This window comes from Carettochelys insculpta, chromosome 4 (assembly GCF_033958435.1).
Source record: "Carettochelys insculpta isolate YL-2023 chromosome 4, ASM3395843v1, whole genome shotgun sequence".
Taxonomy (NCBI): domain Eukaryota; kingdom Metazoa; phylum Chordata; order Testudines; family Carettochelyidae; genus Carettochelys; species Carettochelys insculpta.
This window is the reverse complement of record NC_134140.1, coordinates 128,451,833-128,474,621: the sequence shown is the minus strand read 5'-3', so window position 1 is coordinate 128,474,621 and position 22,789 is coordinate 128,451,833. Positions and strand designations below refer to the sequence as shown.

General features: G+C 41.8%; 1 protein-coding gene across 1 annotated transcript in view; it reads right to left on the bottom strand.

Moving 5' to 3' along the window:
* MOB1B (MOB kinase activator 1B) overlaps positions 1-21,567 on the bottom strand; it is a 65,963-nt gene extending 44,396 nt beyond the window's left edge. Inside the window, exon 1 of the mRNA XM_074993797.1 lies at positions 21,526-21,567. Within this exon, the coding sequence (XP_074849898.1) occupies positions 21,526-21,539 (14 nt within the window). The 5' untranslated portion in view covers positions 21,540-21,567. The remainder of the gene's footprint in view (positions 1-21,525) is intronic.
* Positions 21,568-22,789: the final 1,222 nt, after the last annotated feature.

Sequence of the window (22,789 nt, the reverse complement as noted above, 5' to 3'; positions counted from 1 at the left end):
GTTAAACCCCCTATGTATAGGCACTGTCTCTGGACTGAAATAACTGTAGTTCACTTGTATTTAAGCCTCAATGAGATTCATGATTTCAAAGAAAACTTTGTGAAGATAAAGACCAGAAATCTATTTTTTTTTTTTTTAAAAACATCTTCAGAATCTGATTCATTCTAGGCACCATCTCCCTCCTTTAAGCAGGCCAGATCCATCCCCTGGATTAAAGTATCTGATGTCACTTTCTCAAGGGTCACACTCTGTGTGCTTGCGTGTTTTCGATTTATGTACACAGTTGGCTCTGAGGAAGACAAATTTTTTATTTTTCTTCCCAAAGTTGCAAGGTCAGAACTATCAACTTCAACAAGGCCAGCTGCAGGACTCAGAGGAAATAAACTCTCAGATTGTTTACTGCAGTGCACTTAAAATGAGTCCTTCAAACTAGCTTCCTAAGCAAATATTTGTGACAGTTTGGCACAGTATGGATAAGCATAACTAAGACATTTCACACAATATGCACCAGTGGTTTGGACAGCTTAGTTTTCAAATAATACTTAGAACTCCTGTTTTTCATCTTCAAAGGACTTTATAGACATCACTTAAACTCTGCAACATACCTTTGAAGTTTGCATCATTACCTCCATTTCACAGATGGAAAAACTGGGTATGTCTACACTATAACAAAACAGCCTCCAGCGCCACCGCCACCAACCTAAGGTCAGCTGACACTGATTCACATTGCTCAGGCTGCAAGGATAAAATATTGCAGTCTAGAGATTATACACTGTTCTAGAGCCTGGGCTTTGGGAGCCTCTCCCTTTATAGGGCCTCAGAGCCCAGGCTCCAGCCTGAGCCCAAATATCGACACTTCAGTTTTACAGCTCAAGCCCCATGAGCCCCAGTGAGCTGACCCAGGCCAGCTAGAGGGGTTTTACTACAGGGCACACATACTTTAAGTGACCTGCCCAACTCCAAGGAGGAAATTTATGATAAATACAAAATTAGAAGTTATGTTCCTGGCTCCCAGTTCCACTACTTAGATTGTGTCTTTTAAAAGTGATGCACAAAAAGACTAGAGGCAGAATTCTAAATAATTAACCATTTTAGATCCTCAAACATTAAGCATGCTGTGTTTCAAATTATACAACCTTGCCAAAAATAGCCATACTGAAATATTTCAATACTGGAGAAAACATTAGGCACTAAGACCAGGTAAATAAACAATGTTTTAACACATACAAGCCAACATGCCTTAATTTATGTGTTTTAACCCTAATGTTACTTTTTCTACATGAGCTTGTAAACGGTGTTCAAAAACATGTGAATCAAAATGGACTAGTTAATATGTTTAAAACTCCATTTTATTAATCAAGACAGTCTGAAGATCAAGGTGGATAATTAAAAAAAAAGGCTTTAAAATCATTAAACTGTGAAGTTTCTCATTTGAGAATAACAGCTGCAATTGTATCTTATCACAAACATGCTATACATACACGTCCAGTCTCAAAAATTAATTAATGGCTCTAGTCCATCTAGCCTAATTACTAGCTCTCACTTCTTCAGAAGTTCTGATCTTTCAATGTCTGCTTCTCAGCAGACTAAAAAGTAGCTTGTGCAAAGAAAGACAGGAGCTGGATAGAATTGTTTTTGTTCGGTGCTTATGTGGTATTGGACCTTGGCCAAACATGGCACAGGAATTAGTTAAGACACTGTCTTCAGAAAGACAACATAGAGGAAAGGACAGAGGCAGCATAGAAAGGAACAGTGGAGTTAACCAGAAAGAAAAAGGAAAGCCATTATTCAGCACACTCAGAGCTTCTCATATTCCCCCACACTTTTGCCAAAGAAAAACTGTCATGGGTTCTGGGCATAAGACAGGCCTTATTTGGAAATATTTTAAATAAATTAATTCCCTGGGTAAAAAAGGAAAATGTGTTAAGTGTAAGCAGTGCAAGAAGATGCAGGGCCTAGTTGCAAGAATGAAATATCATAAGAACTGCTTATTGGGAGAAAATGATGTGGATACTGCTGAGTGGATCAACTAGTTAGTAACTTAAATAATTCACTTTTCAAAGCATCCTTCAAGACTCTCTCTATGCCTTTTCATCTAAATGTGATTTGACAAGTAAATTCCCAAACAGTTTGCTATGTTGGATGCTGCTAGGAAAAAAGCTTAGCTTAACTAGTCCTTATGGTTTGTTAACTAGATTTAGAATCTGTCACTCAAGAAAATACAGAAAGCTGCAGAAAGAAAAATTTAGAGTTGCCAGTTATCACTGCCATTTTCTTATTTTACATTACATAACACGTCCCTTATTTTGGAACACCATGGCCACAGACTATAACAGTGATGCCTTAAGTCTATCTCCATGGTGTTCAACCAATTCTGAAGCATTTAGTGGATACCACTCCAGCAAATTAGCCACATTATTCTGAAAATATATTATTGTTGAAACCAACTAGTCACACTCAACTGGCCAAACAGCCACATGTGACTAGTATGATGGACACCATGATCTATTCCCTATTTTACTTCAGCATAACTCAGCTTTTCCAAGAGAACCCCTTCCTCAAAAAATAAATGCCAGTGTGTTGAATGGGGCTTACTCCAAAGTTAAGCGCAATCTAAGCACAGTCAGCCTTAGCTTTCTGGTAACTTGATTTAAATCAACAATGTTTTTAGTGGTTTTAATCAATCCACGCTGTGAATATACAGTGCATCTTTCTACCTGTTGCAAAAGAGCTGGGAATTTCCTCTGCCACAGTGGTTAGCTGTTACTGAGATGTCATTTCTTTGCAGCCATACCCAAATTACTTATGTTAGACTGGTTACATTCCAATATGCGACCCTCCAGTAACAAACTAACAAGCACTGGGTAAATATTTTAATACTTAAAAACGAAACAAAAAAAAAGCACAAATCAATAGTTTTGGCATTTGGATGCATTCTCTCCATGGCAACAAAGACATTTACAGAACAGCAGAAAGAAAAACTTCACATGTTTAAATCTATATTTATGAATTTAACTTTAAGCATTTTTATTTATTGCACTAAACATTCGCAACATTTCAAAACTGAAGAGAAAAGCAGGCAAGCCACGTGATTCCAGATTCCATTTAGTTCAGTCTTAGCCACTTTATGGAGCTCTTAAAGTCAGAAATGTTAATCTTTTTAGTTGTGTTCCTGCATGCTATATTAAATCTCTTCTATTCGACCATTTTAATATGCATGCAAAACTATAATGCAAAAAGTTGGAACAATTACCTAACTTTATAAATCAACCATTGCTCTTGGCTAGCCACCATATAGCACGTGTTGAGACCATTTTAAAAAAAGAAGAAAAGGACCAGGGTGACACAGCAATCACTTGTCCCTTATGACACTCAGCAAGGAGCTAGCTACCAAGGTCCTCAGTTGCATGTTTCTGTCTACAGCAATGGGCCAAAAATTTCTTCAACTATGGTCAGTATGGCTACATAACCATTAATCCAAATGTACTTAAGTTATAAAGACTGTATCTGATGTATGGATCTACTTACCAATACATTTTTTTACAAAAGCGATCAGACAAATTAAACAGGATGGTTCCAAACAGCAAAGTACAACTAAGATATCAGCTCAAACCAACAGTGAGTTTGGGGTGCTCTAATCTAGCCAAACATAAATCTTAACTGAACAAAAAATTGTGGCAGTGTAAATGGTGCTAGAATAGAAAAAAGTCACACGCTTCAGAAATGTGTGTATATATACACACACACGCTTTAGGAAAGGCTAATCTGTGTATTAGAAATACCACTGGAGAGAAATTCTTTATTCTCTACTATAACCACTGTAAACAATCTACATTGTAACCAAAATCTGGAACAAGCAAGTTTAAAGGTTATTAGAGACATGGAATATATATGGTTGGCCAATTGTTCACCAAAGAAGTTTTCCTACTTATTTAGAAACCCAAGCTAAACTTAAGAAGCCCACTTCTCCCAATTATTTATAAACAGAGACGATTAAGCCACCCAACTGGAGTGACATAGATTTCACTTCAATGGAACAAGCATGAGAAGAGTAACTACTTCACCTCAAATCTTTCAGTAGACTAGTATTATTTTTAAATCAGTATGTGACCCCTGGCCAAAAGCAGGCCTCTTAGTTCTGCTACTGTCTGACTGGGAAAAGGGAGAAAAAGAGAAAGGGTTTAGGATTTCTGGAAATTGGATCTCTCGGAGTACCAAGGAGCGCTACTGGTGAAAGACTTCCTTAATCCATAGCCAGGCAAAACAGAGAGAGCATCTGTTCATCTCAGACATGGACAGTAATGCACATTCCGCTCCGACACCATAGATTAGTGGAATCAAACACAAGTTGGGATTGGCTGGGTATATCACAAACTCCACCTGCTGGGACAAAATCCTGCTGCCTGCCTGCTGAGCACCAAAGAAGAGAGTGAGAGAGAGACTGATGAAAGCATGTGATCCCTGTATTATGTTTATTAGCTTATTACACTGCTTGTGGATCCAGATCCTAAAGAAATTATTTTTATTGCAACGGTAAGCCTGGCAGCAAGTACGGCTTGATTCACCAATTCAATATGTAACAACCTCACCACATTTTCAGTCAAGTATGTGAATTAAAAGGAAGATTCATTTAACATTTTGTGGGGGCAAAGTCACATGAGCAATGTGACAGACACCCTGCATGCATCTCTTTCTTTAAACCCCCTAAAGCAGCACCACCATACGTCAGCCTTTACTACAAACTACATCTAACATTTTAATGCCCACTTAGTCTGTTCTCAATGTCCTGGGTCAATGCACTGACTAGAAGCAATCAAGACAGTCTACAAATCTGAGATGTCAAAATGAATATGCAATGTAAAATCTGTCCATAATTTTATTAAACGGACAACCTGGACAGTGGGAAGCAGACCACTCAGGCAGCCTACTGTGTGCAAAAGGCAACAGCAGTTTTGCTATTTAATTTGTTTTTGAATCACCAGCATCTCAAGAGCAAGGTCTGTCTGTAACTGGAATGAAATTCCCTGATATAATCCAAAACTTTAAAAAAAACACTATACAATTAGTTTGCTGAAGATTTGTCCTTGAAAATTAAGAACTGATAACATTAATTGAATACGTGAGCAGATCAGATGAACAATGTGAGCAATGTAGAAGTCACGAAAAACAGCTGAACACAGAATAGTCAGCTGCTCCATCTTTTGTATTTATCTCTAAATACAAAGTGTCTAATTTGAAGCCAACCTTCCATCCCTTTTGTCTGCTGATGGCAGTATGGTGAATCCCTAACATTCAAAACAAATGAGCCAGATTCAAAAAGAAGAAAAAAAACACCATGAGATTTTACAAACAACAGATTTTAGACTTTTAATTTGCTGGTTTTTATTTGAGCCTTCATGGTGCACTCAGGCCACATTTTCAAAATTTTCTCTACAACCATGAAGTTTAGAAACATGCTTTATTTTCAAAAATGAAAGCTGGGATTCTTCCATAATCTCCTCTGTCTAGGTGCTGGATTTTTACATAAAGTATCAAATACTGAGACACCAGACAAAATCACAAGTGTTGACAACACTGCAAAAGGGGTATTCTCTCTCTCTCGGTTTCTGCTTCCAAATTGAAAGAGTTTCCAGTCTGCTCAGAGGAGAGATAGGGCCTGTGCTAACCTTCTTTAACTACAAACTCATGAAGTTTGCTCAGTACCAGTTCATGTTTGGAAGATTTTCACTATAATAATCAGAGCTAGAAAGTCCTATTTTGTATGGTGAGCATAAGAAAGACAGGTGTAGTAAGTGATTAGATTCTAAATAAACTGATAGCACCCACTTGGAAAACCTTCCTAAATGGACAAAATGCAGGGTTCTTCAGGCACCTGCCATTACATAAGCATCCTGAACAATAAGCTTCTTGCCACCCTAGCACATTTCCACCCAAAGAAAAGAATTTTATATGTAACGGGAGATCAAATTGCCCTGCCAAATGCACACACACATTAAAGCAGCAAAATCTGGAAAATAAACTCAGAATTCCCAACTCCCTCATTCTAATCACTGGAATAGGCTTTGGCATAGCTCTTGTGCTATTCCAGGTCAGGACTTTCTAATTCAGAGACACTCCCAGCTGCATCAAATTGCACAGTAGTTTTTAGAATAGAAATATGCATGTGGCCCTAGGTTGTAAAATCCCAAATCAGTTTCACTTCTAATCCAATTGGGACATGAATCCACATCTCCAAAGATGACAAATGAATACCCTACTGTTGTCCTGAATTATTTACACAAAATAAGAGCATATACATGGCCATTTTATTGTGCTTCCAGTCTCAGTACTAAATGTCAGTTTCACTTCCTTCTGCTTCACATCAAGCATTAAATTGATGAGACATACTGATGTAAGACATGTCAAAAAAGCCCCAACACATAATGGAAACTTTCTATTTACGTCATAAAACAAAGCTGTCAAAAACACACCACAATGTTTTGGGAAAGAAGCTTGAGAAGGGGAATGCTTCTGGAGGGAACAGAATGTCATACCACACAGGTTACAAACAAATTTACCTGGACATCCCTTCCTTTTCCTTTTTGCCATTTTTAGATTAATGTAAATGAAAGATTTTTTTTTAATTTGCCACTGGCAAATCTCTATTAGTTATTAATCCCTTTCAGGCAGCATTCTACTTATTACACACGCCTCAGGCTCTATTTTCTATACATTACAATAAAATGACAAATACATGCTCTTTGATAAATGTCTTTAAAAGCTGCATTTCCCTTTGCTGCCACTATTTGATATAAAGATAACCCCTTTACCTTAAGTCCATGTCAGAGGTCTGTCCCTCTCCTCAAGACTAACAACAGTATTCTAAACTAAAGACAGCAGCAGTCAAATTTTACAACAATCTCCTAATTCAGGAATGCCTTTTAACCTTTCATTTGAGGTACATATAGTAAATGTGCAATATGCCAAACTGTGCACCAGTAGCTGAGGTAATAGAAGATTTGCACCAGCTCGCAATTTTTCCTCATTCCCATCTACTTCCCTAGGTTTTTTTCAAATTTCACAACCCAGTTGACAGAAATTAATATTCTCCCTGTAGGTTGGTCTGCCCATTTGTAGTAGCATTATTCAATGAACCTTCAGGCTAATCCTCAAGAATCCTCACTTGATACTGTAGTGAAAACACTGATTTGGCTTCCAAACATTTTCAGACAAACTTAGGGCGACTATCCATCCCATACTGGGCAGGATGGTCCTGTATTTGGGATGCCAAAAAGACATCCCAACTCATTTTTTAAAAGGGACTCACTGTCTCGTATATGGGCCGTCCTCACCCCTCTTCACTTCCCTGAACCTTGGGGAGGCAAAGGAGCACCAGTGGCTGCCGCTTCACTGGGGCTGTGAGGGAGGGCCAGCAGCTTCAGGGAGCTGTCCCTACCCTGTATTTGGGTCACCCCAAACAAACTCAACCACAGTATCGTTTACAGCTCCTGCACACTTCAAAGTATGACAGCTTTCCAAACTGCCCTTTGAAATGCTTCCTGGAGATTCTGCTGCTTGACCCTACTGTACAGGAAGGGAGGTTCATTTACTGCCTCGGGTGACTGTTCTTGCCCACTTTAAACTGGAGACAATATACAGCCACACCTTCCTTTCTGGCCTGGTGCCCAAGACTTAGGTCAAGAAACAATGCTACACCATGCAATCTGAAAAAAGGCTGGTCAGAATAATCAGAGTATGTGTGTATATTTCTTCTACTTCCCATTTTCAGCCTTTCCAGCTTAGAGATGTTAATGGTTGAACAGCAGAGGCTGGAGCAGCCCCCCACCCACTGAAGGAAAGGGTTGCTCCAGCCCTGTGGGGCCACTGTGGGCAGGAATGCCTCAGCCCAGCTGGAGCCGTACCCAGCACTGGTCTGGAGCAGGCCCCTCTGCCATGGACAGGCAGCCCCTGCCCTCAGCATGCTGGAGACCAAGGCTGCTCTGCCCGTCTGGAGTGCACCAGGGATTCAGAGAAGCTCCAGCTGGGCCAGAGCAGCATTGGTCTCTATCATGCTGTGGGTGGGGTGCAGGGATTGGTTCCTGAGGACCAGGGCTGCCGCCCCTCCCTTTAATTGGTCAACTGGTTAAACCTACCGGTTAACCAATTACACAACATTTTACATCCCTAGTTCAACTCCTAGGTACACTCAGAACTGAGCAAAAATTGCTGCCAATGCTCAATTTTCTTACAAGTCTTCCACTGTCTTTCTTAAAGACCCAGCTCCTCAAAGTCACTTGAGTCTGCGAGCTTCAGATTTCAGTGTAAAAAAGGTTAGTTTCAAGTCATCATGATTCCAAAGAAAATTTGAATGTGTCATGCAAAAGCCTCAAAAACTATGAAGCAAATAAAGAACCCCAAACGTTAAGCCAAGCATGATTTTATACATTATGTGCATGGAAACTCTTCTAAAATTTCTGCTAAAGGAATTCTAGACTTTGGCTTTGTTGTTTCAATGTAGTTAAACTTCAAGTTTAGAATTCTCCTAGTAGGACTTTAATGAACATACAAATGTCAGAGAAGACAAGGATATTGGCGTTTGAGAGGAGCTGTTATAGAAAGGTCCTGATAATAGGACAGATGCAGAAGGTCACCAATGAGGAATTATACAGGAAGATACAGCTGAAAGACAACCTACTGCAGAAGGCTAAACAACAGAACTTACAACTGTTAAGGCAAATCTGCAGAATGAATGACAAACAAAAAGTCAAGACCCCGGTATTCCGCAAAATGGACAGCTCAAACAGGAGAGGCAAACCCCACAGAGAATGGGTACATGATACAGCAAATTGGTGGGGATCTGGTCTACAGAAGCTAAGCCACTCCACACTAGACAGGGAAAGACGGAAGGAAATAGTGAGGGAGGCATCAGACGCCAACAGCCACTGAGCCCATGGTTGATGATGATGATGATGACGACAAATGTCAGAATGTGCTGGTGTTACGTGGAAAGAAGGAGTCAACTTTGCCTAATACGTTACTGAACAGCTTATCTGAAAACTGGGCAAAAGGATGGCTTTATGTTTAATGAACTGTACTTGGATTTAGGAGATCTGGGTCCAACTCCTGGCTAGCTCGTATGACTTCATGAAACCTACAGCAACTTACATAGGCTAGAGCTACACTACAAGCTAGTTAAGATGTGACTTTTCCCTGTTAATTTTCACATACCTATGCTAGCTCTCCATGAACAAGCCCAAGTAGAAATGGCACACAGAAATAATGCAGCCTCAGTAACATGGACAGCAGCACCAGAGACATGGCTAAGCTATGCCAAGTACAAATCTGATGATGTATGTACTTGACATAGCTTGGGATGTTGAATGTTAACAGTAGGGGTTGCTCCAGCTCTTCAGGGCCCACCCTGGACAGCCGGCTGCTCCTGTGCAGCCAGAGCAGCCCTCGTCCACAGCACTCCCATATGCAGCCACGCAAGAGCGCAGTAGGCAGGCGGACGTCAGCCCAGACAGAGCAGCCCACATCTGCAGCAGGGGATGGGCACGCTCCAGCCCAGCTAGGCCAGAAATACCCCCCTCCAGACACCCCTTCTGTTTAATCCGTTAACCAGTTAAATTTAACATTTAACTGCTTAACAGGATTTTACATCCCTAGACACAGGCCAGCTGTGCTACTAATGCAGCTACCAATGCTATACTGGTATTACACTTGAGGAAACTCACTGAGCAGGGGAATTACATCCCTTGGTGATAGTTCAGATGCAACCTTAGTCTCTGTGCTAGTTTTCTACCCTATAAAGGGGAATTACACTTCCTCTACTTCTCAGAATACTTTAATTAATATTTGTGATGTTCAAAGTTATTTTGGTGATGGGAGGTGACAGGTAGAGCCCTGCATGGACACAGAAGTATCCGTATCCAAATCCACAAAAATGAGTCACAGAAATCCACAGATTTGCAGGGCTCTAGTCGCAAGTGCCAAGACAGAGATGTGGTCTGAGCAAGAATTTATAGGGTTTGCTTCAGCATTTCTCCACATAGCAATGCAAACGAAGTTTGGCTCCTTAACTAGCAAATGAGCAAAGGTTTGATACATTTACAAGCTACAATCAACACACCCGTTTTTGCATGTGATCATTAAATGTATGTTTGACCTTTGATGAACCTTCAGAGAGAAAGACAAGTCAGAGCTGGAATCAGGGGATATTACTGTACCCAGTCCATTGAAATGTAAACACAACTGAGTCCTGGAAGAGCCTACCAGTTGTGAAAGTGGCTTAGCTTTATAAAGCTCTGTACACAGTAACACGAACAGCAGCATTGCAGAACAGGGAGTAAACAGAAAATGCGGCTGACAGGATGATTCAACAGGGAGGAGCTGGGATCAAAAAAGACATCAAGGCACAATAAAGAAGGATACAGTTTTATTAAGATCACCCAGAGAAGAATATATGAAAGAATGGAGATTTGAAAAAAAATGACCATGTTATTTATGTATCTCCTTTAAGATTCTTCCAAGCCTCTTCCTCGGTTTCCCACAAGAAGACTGCAACAGAACTGATTTAATGGTTATTTTTTAAAAGGCACAACCTATTTCACCATTGTACATTAAGATGAAACAAATGGCTATTTATCTCATAGATGTTACTACTTTACCGCAACAGACTATGCTACAGCTTTCAAATGGAACCAGCAAAAGTCTTGTTCATTAATTAACACTAACTATTTAAAGCCTAGCATCCAGAGACAAGACTGGGCCACAAGTGGCCTATTAAAGCCTTTAAACATTGCAGATCTCTACACAGCAAATATTGTAGCAGCAGAGCATTTAGTCAGCTGCTTCCTGGTGCTCTTGTTGTCACAGATTAAAGTGGAAATGAAGTTTCCTTTTGGCACAACACATGTAAGAACTATAATAGGCCAAGAAGTCAAACAGTTGGCTAGATGCCATGTCAGGAAAAAAGCAGGGGCCTCTTAACCTGCTCTAGCAGCCACAGAGATTCAAGCTTCCAATAGGTACAGAAAGTAGGGTTTATGCTGCCCTTCTTGCCCACAACAAATTGATCTACAGTTCAAAATATCATACAAAAATAAACTTATTCCCTGTATTTTCCTTCCCTGAAGGAAGGAAAGAAGAAGAAAACAAGACAACAGTTCAGATTTTCAGTGTTTGGTGCTCTGTATTCCACAGTGTTGCTCAAAGTTGAAGCAAACCACTGGTGCAAACCTACCAGTTTAGGTTCTTAAAAGAAAACAGAGTGGAGGGAGAGGGTGGAGGAGGAGTTTCACCAAGTACAGGAAAAAAAATTTTTACTCTATTATTTCACAGTGAAAGTAAATGATTCCTTATAGTTAGAAACAGAAGAAACCTGTCACTTATCCCATCTCCCTGCTCATACAGGATTGTTCCCGATAGTAAATTTTCCAGGGTTTTAGCCAGTCCAAGTGATGAGGCTTCCAAAGTCTCCCTAATAATGCTCATCCACATCTAAATAAAGCTAACAGTCAAGAAGTTTCTCTCTTAGTTGCAGTCTCTTACCCTTGTAGATCACACTGAGTAAACCATTTTTTCGTGTTTAGTCTACAAACATACAAAGAATGCAATACTTCCTACAACCCTAGAGCTGTCTTCCAGGCTATAGGTATCTTCCTCTTTTACATTCTCCTCATAAGCCAGTATCTCCAGCCTCTAAATCTGAATCTCCTCCAGTTTACCAATATCTTTCTGGTAACAATGTTTACAATTGAATGTGTTATAAAAAGGTGCAGAAACAGCAAACATAGGAGAACCAACTGACTTCATTTGGCCTTTTTGACAATATCCCTCCTAAGCAGCTATGAAGAAAACTCTATACATTTCTGTAATTCAATTTTATTCAGCATACTTCTAATTTCTTTGTTATTACTTCTCTATACTTATTAAGTGCAATACCTCTAAATCTAGAACCATGTTGATGAATTTTATGTTTGCTCTGAGAGAGGGGAAACATTTGAAAATATTTAGCCCACTCATACCACTGACTTCTGTAGCTCACTGGACACCTCTTCCTCCAATACAATGCACTGCTGTTTGTCATTATTATTTCTTTGCAGTCTTGTGAACATTTTTTAAAATGACCTGGAATACTATTTCAAAGATAGTTTAAATTGATTTTCAGTTAAAGTTGTGAGACTGTTCCAATTCTTTTACTCGAGTCCATATATATCTATTACGTTCTCTTCCACTACTTCTATAACTTTGTAATAAAAAGTAAATTGAGTTTGTCCAGCATGATTTCTTAATTACAAACTCCACATTTCCTGTTGTTCACTATTTTATTATTATTTCATTATTTCTAGGTATACCCCTTTACAGCCTACATAATCTATTTAGACACAAAATAATATACAGCAGGACGCATCGATTTTTAGAAACCATGCTGTACACAAATTATTAGGGTTAACGAATTGAAGCACAAACTAGAAACAGCAAACAAAACTGGATTTAAGGAACAGATTTGATTTTTGTTAGTATACAAAAAACAACTGTGATTGATCAGTACTTTAGTCCAACACAAAGCTACAGAGGCAGAACGTGGTACCAAAGAAACTACGTAGATAGCTTAAAATAATGAAGATTTGAAGAGGATTTCTAAATTATAAGTAAGAAATAGTTAAGACTGGACAAATGAAGTGCATTTCACAAATGGCCACACTATTAAATATATTTGGAAGTTTGCTTCTTTCTATAAGGTACAAAAAACTGGCTGACAACACAAATTTGACAAACCAGAAAAAGCAGGTCACACATCTTGTAGAAGCCTGAATGCACAAATTTAGGTATGTCTACACTGCAGCAGCATAGCCTCTTTAGCACAGGTGCTTCCTACATTGCCAAAAAGATTTTTGTTTTCTGTTAATGTAGTAAATCCATTGGTTTGAGAGGTGGTGGGTAGCTCAATGAATGAATTCATCATCAATCTTGCTGTGTCTATAATGGGGAGCTAGGGTTGACCTAAGCACTTTGTATAGGGCATGAAATTTTTCACAGCTCTGAGGGAATGTAGCTAGGTCAAGCTAATTTTTATGTGTAGACCAGACCTTACATTACTTTTCTGAGTTGACTGATGTTACATGGTGTTCATTTGTGGAAATAAAAAAAGGACCAATATAATCAGAGCAAGAAACTAAGACTTAAACACACTACCATATCAGCATAACTTATGTCATTTAAGGGTTAAAATAAGCCACCCTCTTGAGCAAAGTTACACTGACTTAAGCCTCAGTGTGGACAGCTGCCAACTTCTATTGAGATGATTTTATTATGCTGATGTGGAATGTCTTCACTAGATGTACAACAGCAGCGCAGCTGCGCCTCTATTTCTTCAAGTGTAGACTAGCCCTAGAACAAAGCACAACAGAAAGACTTAAAGGAAGGAACTTGATCATCACACAACTTAGAGATTCTAGAAAAACAATAACTACCCCCATCACAAAAGCTTCACTACATAAGCCTCAAAATTTAACGAAACATCCACCAGATTTCATATCATGATGTAACTTATCAACTAAAAATTGTTTGACCTCTGCAAAGTAGCAACATATAGTTTAAAAGAAAATACAGCTACTCCAACAAGTGTTACCTGCTATTGCTACAATTCACAAGACAACAGAAGAGAGACTTTTTTTTTTTTTGCTTTGTGCTTCTGACAGCACTTTGTACACGGTCAGTTTAACTGTGTTTCGGTTTACTTATTTGGATTCCCCTGCTTGCTGCTCATACAGCAACACAGGAATAAAAAAAATAGAATTTATGTAAAACCATCATAATAAGCCAGAAGAATCAAAGACAAGTGATGCACTTAATATTACTTTAAATTCAGGTTTGGTGAAAAACTTAAAAGTAACCTTTAAAATTAGTCTAACAAGATCTTTGTGTAAACATAAAATGTGCTATCTACCAATCTCACTTTTGGGTCTTGAACGGAAAGTTCTGAAATCTTAACAATATTTTCACTACATTTGACAAGGGAAGACAAAACACAAGGCTTTGATTTAAAACAAGAGCCGTAGAGTGCAAGTTGATAAGTCAGTAAAATCAGAAGTAGCAAGACCAAATGTGGGCTATTAAATTTTAAAAAAAGAGCCAACCAGAATATGTTTTGCACCCAAGTCCTCTTACTCCAAAAGGAATCCCCCTTAACTTTTAGCAAGAAAATGTCTCTACTGCAGCTAATTGAATTACTTAAGCTTTGTCTCTCCCTTTCATAAATGGAACAACCAGGCTTACAATAAAAGACATGACATTCAGGGATTTTTGAAAGTTTATCTGCAGTTTAGCCAACTTTGTCATAGAAAGTGGCAAACTCCAAGATTTAATAGGACTGAATCCCCAAGACACAGATAAAGATCCCTTGTAGGGATACCACCATATTCAAAAACATGACAAAGGGAAACTAACTCAGCAGAGAAGGGTTGAAGCGATATACTGTTTACAGTAAAGAGAACCAGGACAGAAGAAGGATCACAATATGTATATAAAAATCCTCAAAGGAATGGATTGATACTAAATGGCAGGTGTGTCTCTAGTAAATAAGGGAGAAGAGACTAAACCAGAGGATAAACAAGTGAGGCAACAATGTCTTCAGACAAAAGACAGGTGGAAATTTTAAAACAAACAGCTGAAACATTTTTGGAGGAGGGAATGCCTACAGCCTTCTAGATATTTCAGGTTATGTTGAAGTGATAGCAGAAGTCAACATATTTAAGGTCAAAGCTTAGGAGAGCAAAAGGCTCTTAACATCCCTATTTTTCCCTATAGGCAAGAGGAGAAGGAATGAAAGAAGGCAAGTGACTCTTAACCTGGAACCAACCCCAGCAACAAACCTCATTGCCAACTCTGCTCACATATCTACACCAGTGGTGATCTCACAGGACCTATTGTCAACCATACCAACAGGGGCTCCTTTACCTGCACATCTACTAATATATGCCATCATGTGCCAGCAATGCCCCACTGCAATTTACATTGGGCAAACTGGACAGTCTCTATGTAAAAGAAAAAATGGACGCAAATCAGACATCAAGAATGGTAATACACAGAAACCTGTGGGAGAGCACTTCATTCTCCCTGGACACTCTAACAGATTTAAAAGTAGCACTCCTAAAACAAAAGTTTCAAAAATGAAATGGAGAGAAAAATATCTCTGAGCTGCAATTTGTTTGCAAATTTGACTCCATCGACCAAGGATTAAACAGAGACTGGGAGTGGCTGGCCCCTTACAAAAGCAGCTTTCTCTGCCCTGAGTGTTAACATCTCCACATTAGACTCTTACAATGGTACACATCCCCCGTCTAATCTGACTTGTATTTTCCTCTTTTAATACATACTACTGATAATGGGCCATTTCCACCTTGACCAAATAGACCTATCAACTCTGGCCCTCCCTTTTACTGGGACCCCACTCGTTAAATACCCCTCTGAAGCCCCCCCCAGTCATGCATCTGATGAAGCGGGTCTTCGCCAATGAAAGCTTATGCTCTAAAATATCTGTTAGTCTATAAGGTGCCATAGGACTTCTTGTTCTCTTAGCGTAGAGAATGATACTCAGCATGATGATGAAAATGAAGTCCTGTAGTCCTCCTGCAAGGGTGCTAACAATGTCATGAAAAATATGACAAAGAGCAACTCTAGCCAGTTTTGTGCTATTACCATCAATACAAAACCAGGTGCGGAGTAGACAATGTCAAGCCAAACAACAATTCTAAGACATACTTCTAAATGGTTATGTTTAAAAAACACACAACATGAGAAAGCAAAATTAAACACTGGATTCATGCAATCAGACCCTATTTAAATGTAATGGCAAGAAAATAAAGGATAGTCTGTAGGATGTGACAAAAGATTATTCACTAACTGCCGGAAAGGCACTCTGAAACAACTGAGTCAAAGTGACTGATGACCTTCCTTGCTCTAATCTTCTGACAGTGAAGTTTCTTACAGTCACATCTCATTTTTTCAGAAAGTTCACTGTTCCTGAAATTTAATAGGAATGTTTCAGTTAAACAATAAGCCATGCCAAGGCATAATGTTGCAGTTTATTTGATTTGCTGATCAAAAAATTGCTATTATTAATATCTCCAATAAGAACATAAGAATGGCCATTACTGGGTCAGACTAAAGGTCCATCTAGCCCAACATCCCGTCTGCTGAGTGTGGCCAGTGTCAGGTGCCCCAGAGCAGATGGACCAAAGACAATGATCAAGTGACTTGTCTCCTGCCATCCATCGCCAGCCTCTGACAAACAGAGGCCAGGGACACCATTCTTATACCCTGGCTAATAGCCTTTTATGGACATAACCTCCATGAATTTATCTATTTATTCTTGTTGTTCTCTTAGAGTAGAGAATGATACTCAGCTCTTCTTTGAACTTTCTTATAGTTCTAGCCTACCGAACCTCCTCTGGCAAGGAGCTCCACAGGTTGACTGTGAGCTGTGTGAAAAAACTTTCTTTTATTAGTTTTAAATTTGCTACCCATTAATTTCATTTGGTGAGAACAGCCCAGACTGACTGCTTTCCTACTCTCAGTTCCAATTCAAACTCCTCAGGCTCCACCTCTCCCTTTGTCTGCAGTCCAGAGGTGTCACGTGGTCGCCTCGGTTACACTCAGCATGAGCCCCACACCCTCTGTGAGCCACTCACTCACACAGGTATCCCCCACTACATCACAGTCTCTACACTTTTGAACTCATTGCAACATCACTAATATCATGGACCTTTCAAGTCTCACCAATAATTCTACCATTCCTCCCAAGGTGGTAGTACTTCATCTTGCAGCTGGGAGCTCAAATGAAGATACCACCCAGCTTTGGCTCCACACCCCACCAACAGTAATGTAAGTGAGAAGGAGTGGTAGGCATAAGGGTCTGGCAACAGAGGGGCTTTTTACCAGTAGGGGCACATCCACACGACCTCTTAACTTCTGTGACCCCCTCTGCCAAGACTGAGCAGTCCCACGGCTATGCTAATGAGCCGTGAGACAATGCTAATGAGTGGCCATTTGCAATTTTGAGGCTGCTCATTAGCATGGATCTGCCGGGAAAGCCATGCTGTGTAGACCCAGCCACCATGTGTTCCAAAACTGAAGAATGGAAAATTCACAACTGTTATTAGGAACCCTGTCAGAGAACTCATGAAATTGCCCATAATCAGGTCAACTTCATTCTTCAATACCTAGGACCCCTATAAGGAGCTCTAGTGGGAAGGATGCACCAACAAGAGATTAAGGACAGATGGAAGAGCTTTCACTACTCCTCCCACCCACTCACCCATCATCACAGTAGCCAGGACACTAGAGTGGGAGGATGGAATAGAGAGAAATTACTGCAAGGAGCAGAACAACAATGGAATGGCTTGACTTCTGGCAAAGCTGAGAAAAGTAGAAAGTAGTCAGACAATTCTTCAAGAGCACTGAGTGAGCTAGAGGAGGCATAGAAGACAATGATTTGTCACTCTATAAAGTTACCTGAAGTATACGTATTGCGTAACTGATCTGCTGTAAAGTGTGTTTATAATTTTTGTAGTTCTGATTTGGAACTGGACCTGTAACAAGTGGTGATGGGAGGAAAGTGGGAAAAGAGTGGGCACACATTCTCTTTTTGGCCCACATATATAAAGGAGACCTGAATCTTGAAGATATAGAATCAAGAGTCAGGTCATATTTATACATCATATATCCTCAAACACATTTTTCCCTTTGTTTACAGGTCACATTCACATTGATGGTTACTGGGAGATTGGTGGGATGCATGCAGTATTTACTGATAAAATTTACGTGAATATAAGCTCATCCCTCCATCTCCAGAAACTGTTTCCTACAGTTCATTTAGGCCAGAAATCTGCACTTGCCAATTCTGACTGATCACTTGAACAAAACTTTTAAAAATATGAAATTGTAGATTGGCCTTACTGATGTGGCTTGCATAATATTAGGGGTACATAATTGTTCAATAATAAAGCTTTAGGATCTTGAATTATGTCAGGATTTTTTTTATTAAAAACTTTTTTGATATAGCTTCTTTTGCTAGGAGACTTTTAGTAATTTAGGATAAGTGTAGCAAGTTGCCAGATGGTACGCCTACAGAACTCACTTTAATCTCTTCCTTGGAGATGCAGACTATGATTTCTGCAATGCTGCTGTAATTTCCTTTTGAAAGGAATCTGTCAAACTAAATTTTTTGAAACTCAACTTTTTTTTTTTTAACTTAGCTTTTGATAGTGTGGCCTGTTAAAGAGTATATTCTGTATCGCTTTTTTAAAGCTCTTTAAAAAAAGTCAAGTGTTTTTGCTCCCCAGGTATTCTTACAAGGATCTTTGCAACATGGGAAAAAACAATCATGCAGAGAAAATAATGAAACTGACATACAAAACTGCTGTCAAATACAAGCAGTAAATAAAACTTTTTAAAATTCATTAGTCTCTCACTTACTGATATGATTGTGGTAACAGCTACACCTGAATTTTAAAATAAATGATCTTTTTAAGACGAAAATGTCCCGTGAACTCTTCCTACATAGCTAAGTACCAGTGAGCCAAATGCACTCTAGGCTGACCACATAATGACCTTATCAAAGAGCATGGGTCTGATAAATGGAATACTCTCTGCTTTTCAGGAGGCACCAAGCTGACATAGAGAACATGGGCTTTTATCTTGTGCTTCCATGGCAAACTGAAGAATTATAATAATTACTGAAGATATAACCTAGATTTGTACAGAGGACTAGTACATCACCATATGGTACACCTAACAGAAACATCTTTTTAGCATCCTCATTATAAAAGTGCACCAGATAAACACAAAAACGTGTACCCTAGTGGGAAATTAAAGAGACTGTACTGGCATGATCAGACTGTAAAAATGTAGGACTGAGGGAAGGAAAAATACCATCACTGGCAGAAGCAATTAAGCTCTCCCCAGAAGTTAAGTCTAAAAAAGTGTATTTGCTTTTCAGCCAAAAAGGTGAGTGAGATATTGAATATTTTTAAAAACGGTTCATGTGTTTATCTAAGACTTGTTATGAGGGTCATAAAAGATAATTCATGGGAGGGTGGAGGAATTGAACAGGCATTACCTTAACCTTTTAAGAAAAATGCTTGAAATAGCTTCTCACCATCTGAAAGCTAGATGGTCAAGAGAACAGGTGCCAATTTCTGCTGAATTTAAACTACTTTTAAAAAAGTTTTAGACCTTAAGATTTAAAAGAAACCCTTTCAAATATAAACAAATGCAGTGCTTTCCTCCTGAGTCTGCAGACAAATCCAGAACCTTTGCAGCTGCTCCTAACTTTGCCAAGCAGCAACAGAAACAGGCACTGAAGTTATTCACACAAAAAGCTGACACTAATCAATTAGAGGGTAGGAGGAAATGGTAGGATAGTGGAGATTTGTTTTACCTCATTCCAGTAGAGGCTCTGGAAAAGGAGAGAGAAAGTTTATCTTTCTCTTCAGCAGCCACTCTGACCCACACCAGAATTCAACAGCATTCTCATGTCACCCTCCAGAAGCTGGGGATAGTAGAGGAGGGCTATAGCTAGACTTCTAACTAAGACAGTGTCTCCTACACCCAATAATCTTTTCTGTCTACCTCTGACTAGCAAGCTTGGTCATTCAGCGGGGAGGCATCTACCATTTTTACACCAGACTAAGATACTGAATGTGCAATTTCAAGTGAATTAGGTTGGTTTTGACAACTTAATGCAATGTTCTGTAATGAACAGGTTCATAAAGGGATACTAATATCAATCTTAATTACAGAGAACACTGTCTCTCCTTGATGACAAAGTCACTGCTACTACTCCACTTCCCAAGAGGAAAGCATCTCCTCCCACGCTCTGTAGAAGTAAGCCAATCATATGACATCTAGCAGTTAACAATATAAGCCTTCACCAACTGCCAAATACCATGCTACTGATCCAACACAAACTTAGGTACATACTTAATTTTAAATATTAGTTGTTTTTGTAGATTAGAGCTTGTATAATGGAATTTAACTACTTAATGGTATCTTTTTCAGATGCATAATTCTATTCCCTCTTCCTTCTTTGGGGAGCATCTCAGTTTATTCAATAGGTCACTAAACTGGTTTATATTAATTATATTAAGTACCTTGTTTCCAATCCTAAAGGGAAAACCGAGGATCTATCAGTTCCTTACTAGTCTATGAAGCTGAAAAGCAAAAACAAATATTACAGGTTTCTGATTTGTCATTAATTCCTACAGCATCTTTGAATCCTTGCAGTAAACAACTGCCTTCCCATTAAAATCCATCCAGTCAGCACTTGCTTACATATTTGGCTTGTTATATTTCTATCGCATGAAAGGATCTGCACCAGGAACACCAGAACCCTTAACTGACTTGTAATTCCTACCAGAGAGGTAGCTGTTTCAGTCTTTATCCACCTCAAAGATTAACAGATTTGGCCATAAATTTCCATGGACAAAAACCCACTTTATCAGATGCCTCAAGACAACTTATTTTTTAATTCCCAGTGTTTCATAGGGCCGATTAGACTTATTCGCCCATTAACCAAAATACTTCACCTAAAAGGGTTTTTGCTGCACAGATTTTAGTCAATTTATGAAGAAGTCCAGTAACGTAATAGCTATAGATTGTTTTCCTCACCAATTGTTTTATAAACACTGGGCCTACTTCCACACCAAATACTACCGACTGTGCAAATTCAGAATAGTCTTCGCAGGGCAACCTTTGAGAAAGCGCCACTCCTCTGTCTAGTAATGGAGAGCAGGGATTTATTTCCTGTGTTATTTTTTTTCCTTTAAACCACTTCTCCCTTTTTCTCCCATTTGAAAGCCCAAGGAACAAAACACGGCAACACGTTGCCCCCTGCGAAAAGAACTGTGCCCTCTACGCGCCCGAGAGATATGCGCAAGGCTGTCGGATCGTCCGAGTCCTACACAAGCATCAACTTCTAATTTTAGAGGTCTGCCCTTCACAAGTATTTTTAACAACCCGCACTCGCAAGGACCACGTCCCCGGCTGCCCGCACACCGCGGGTGTGAAGCTACGGGCGGCAGAACCTGGGTGGGCGGGGGCGGGTTACCCCAGCACTTGTGCGGCTGCTGGTGTTGGGGGCGGGGGAGGGGGTGTCTCGCTGTTGTTGTCCAAGATGTCCATTTCCCTCAGCAACGGCTGCGCTCAGGGCCGGCCGCCGCTCAAGAAACCCGCGCGGGCGGGGTGGGGGCGCTAGTGCTCACAGACCCCGGCAGAAGCGCCAGGCAGGGCGCGAGCTCGGCTGGCGTCGGACGGGCTCGGCTTCGAGCAGCAGAGCGCCGGGCGAGGGTGCTGAGCGGTGCCGCGCCGCCTGAGGGGCCAGCTGCTGGCCGGGGGGGGCGCCCGCGCGGCACGAGCCGGCACACGGGGTTCCCGGGCTGGGCGAAGCCCGACTGAGCGGGGGGCGGGAAGGGAGCAACCAGAGGGACCCCGGGACCGCCCCAAGAGCGGCGGGGGCCGCTCGAACCCGGCGCTACTCACAACAAGAAGCTCATGGCGCAGGCAGCGGCGGCGCGAGCAGCGACTGAGCTCAGCACCCAACGGCAACGGCGCAGGGGGCGGGGCCCGCGCGGGGCGGGGATTGGGGGCGGGGCCTCCCTCCGCCGGATCTCCACAGCCCGTCCCCGGCGGCGCGTGGTCCGTACAGGCTGACTGGAACGCGCCCCGGTATCCTCCCCCACGGTCCCCGAGCAACCCCGGCACAGCCCCTCCCCCTCTCCCCCCCCCCAGCCCCCGTCCCTCTCCTCCATAGCCCCCCGACACCCCCAGCCCCCGCCCATCTCCCCCACTGCCCCCCAGCCTCCGTCCCTCCCCTCCATAGCCCCCCGACACCCCCAGCTCCCGCCCATCTCCCCCACTGCCCCCGAACGCCCCCCAACTTCGCTCCATCTCCTCCATAGCCTCCCGACACCCCCAGCGCCCGCCCATCTCCCCCACTACCCCCGAACGCCCCCCAACCTCGGTCCATCTCCTCCATAGCCCCCCGACACCCCAGCCCCCGCCCATCTCCCCCACTGCCCCCGAACGCCCCCCAACCTCGGTCCATCTCCTCCATAGCTCCCCGACACCCCCAGCCCCTCCCATTTCCTCCACTGCCCCCGAACACCCCCCAGCCTTGGTCCATCTCCTCCATAGTCCCCCGACACCCCCAGCCCCCGCCCATTTCCTCCACTGCCCCTGCACAACCCCAGCCTCGGTCCATCTCCTCCATAGCTCCCCGACACCCCCAGCCCCCGCCCATTTCCTCCACTGCCCCCGAACACCCCCCAGCCTTGGTCCATCTCCTCCATAGCCCCCCGACACCCCCAGCCCCCGCCCATTTCCTCCACTGCCCCTGCACAACCCCCAACCTCGGTCCATCTCCTCCATAGCCCCCAAAAACCCCCAGCCCCCGCCCATTTCCTCCACTGCCCCTGCACACCCCCCAACCTCGGTCCATCTCCTCCATAGCCCCCCGACACCCCCAGCCCCCGCCCATTTCCTCCACTGCCCCTGCACAACCCCAACCTTGCTCCATCTCCTCCAGAGCCCCCCGACACCCCCAGCCCCCACCCATTTCCTCCACTGCCCCTGCACACGCCCAACCTTGGTCTATCTCCTCCATAGCCCCCCGACACCGCCAGCACCTGCCCATTTCCTCCACTGCCCCCAAACGCTCCCCAACCTCGGTCCATCTCCTCCATAGCCCCCAGAAACCCCCAGCCCCTGCCCATTTCCTCCAGTGCCCCCGCACACCCCCCAACCT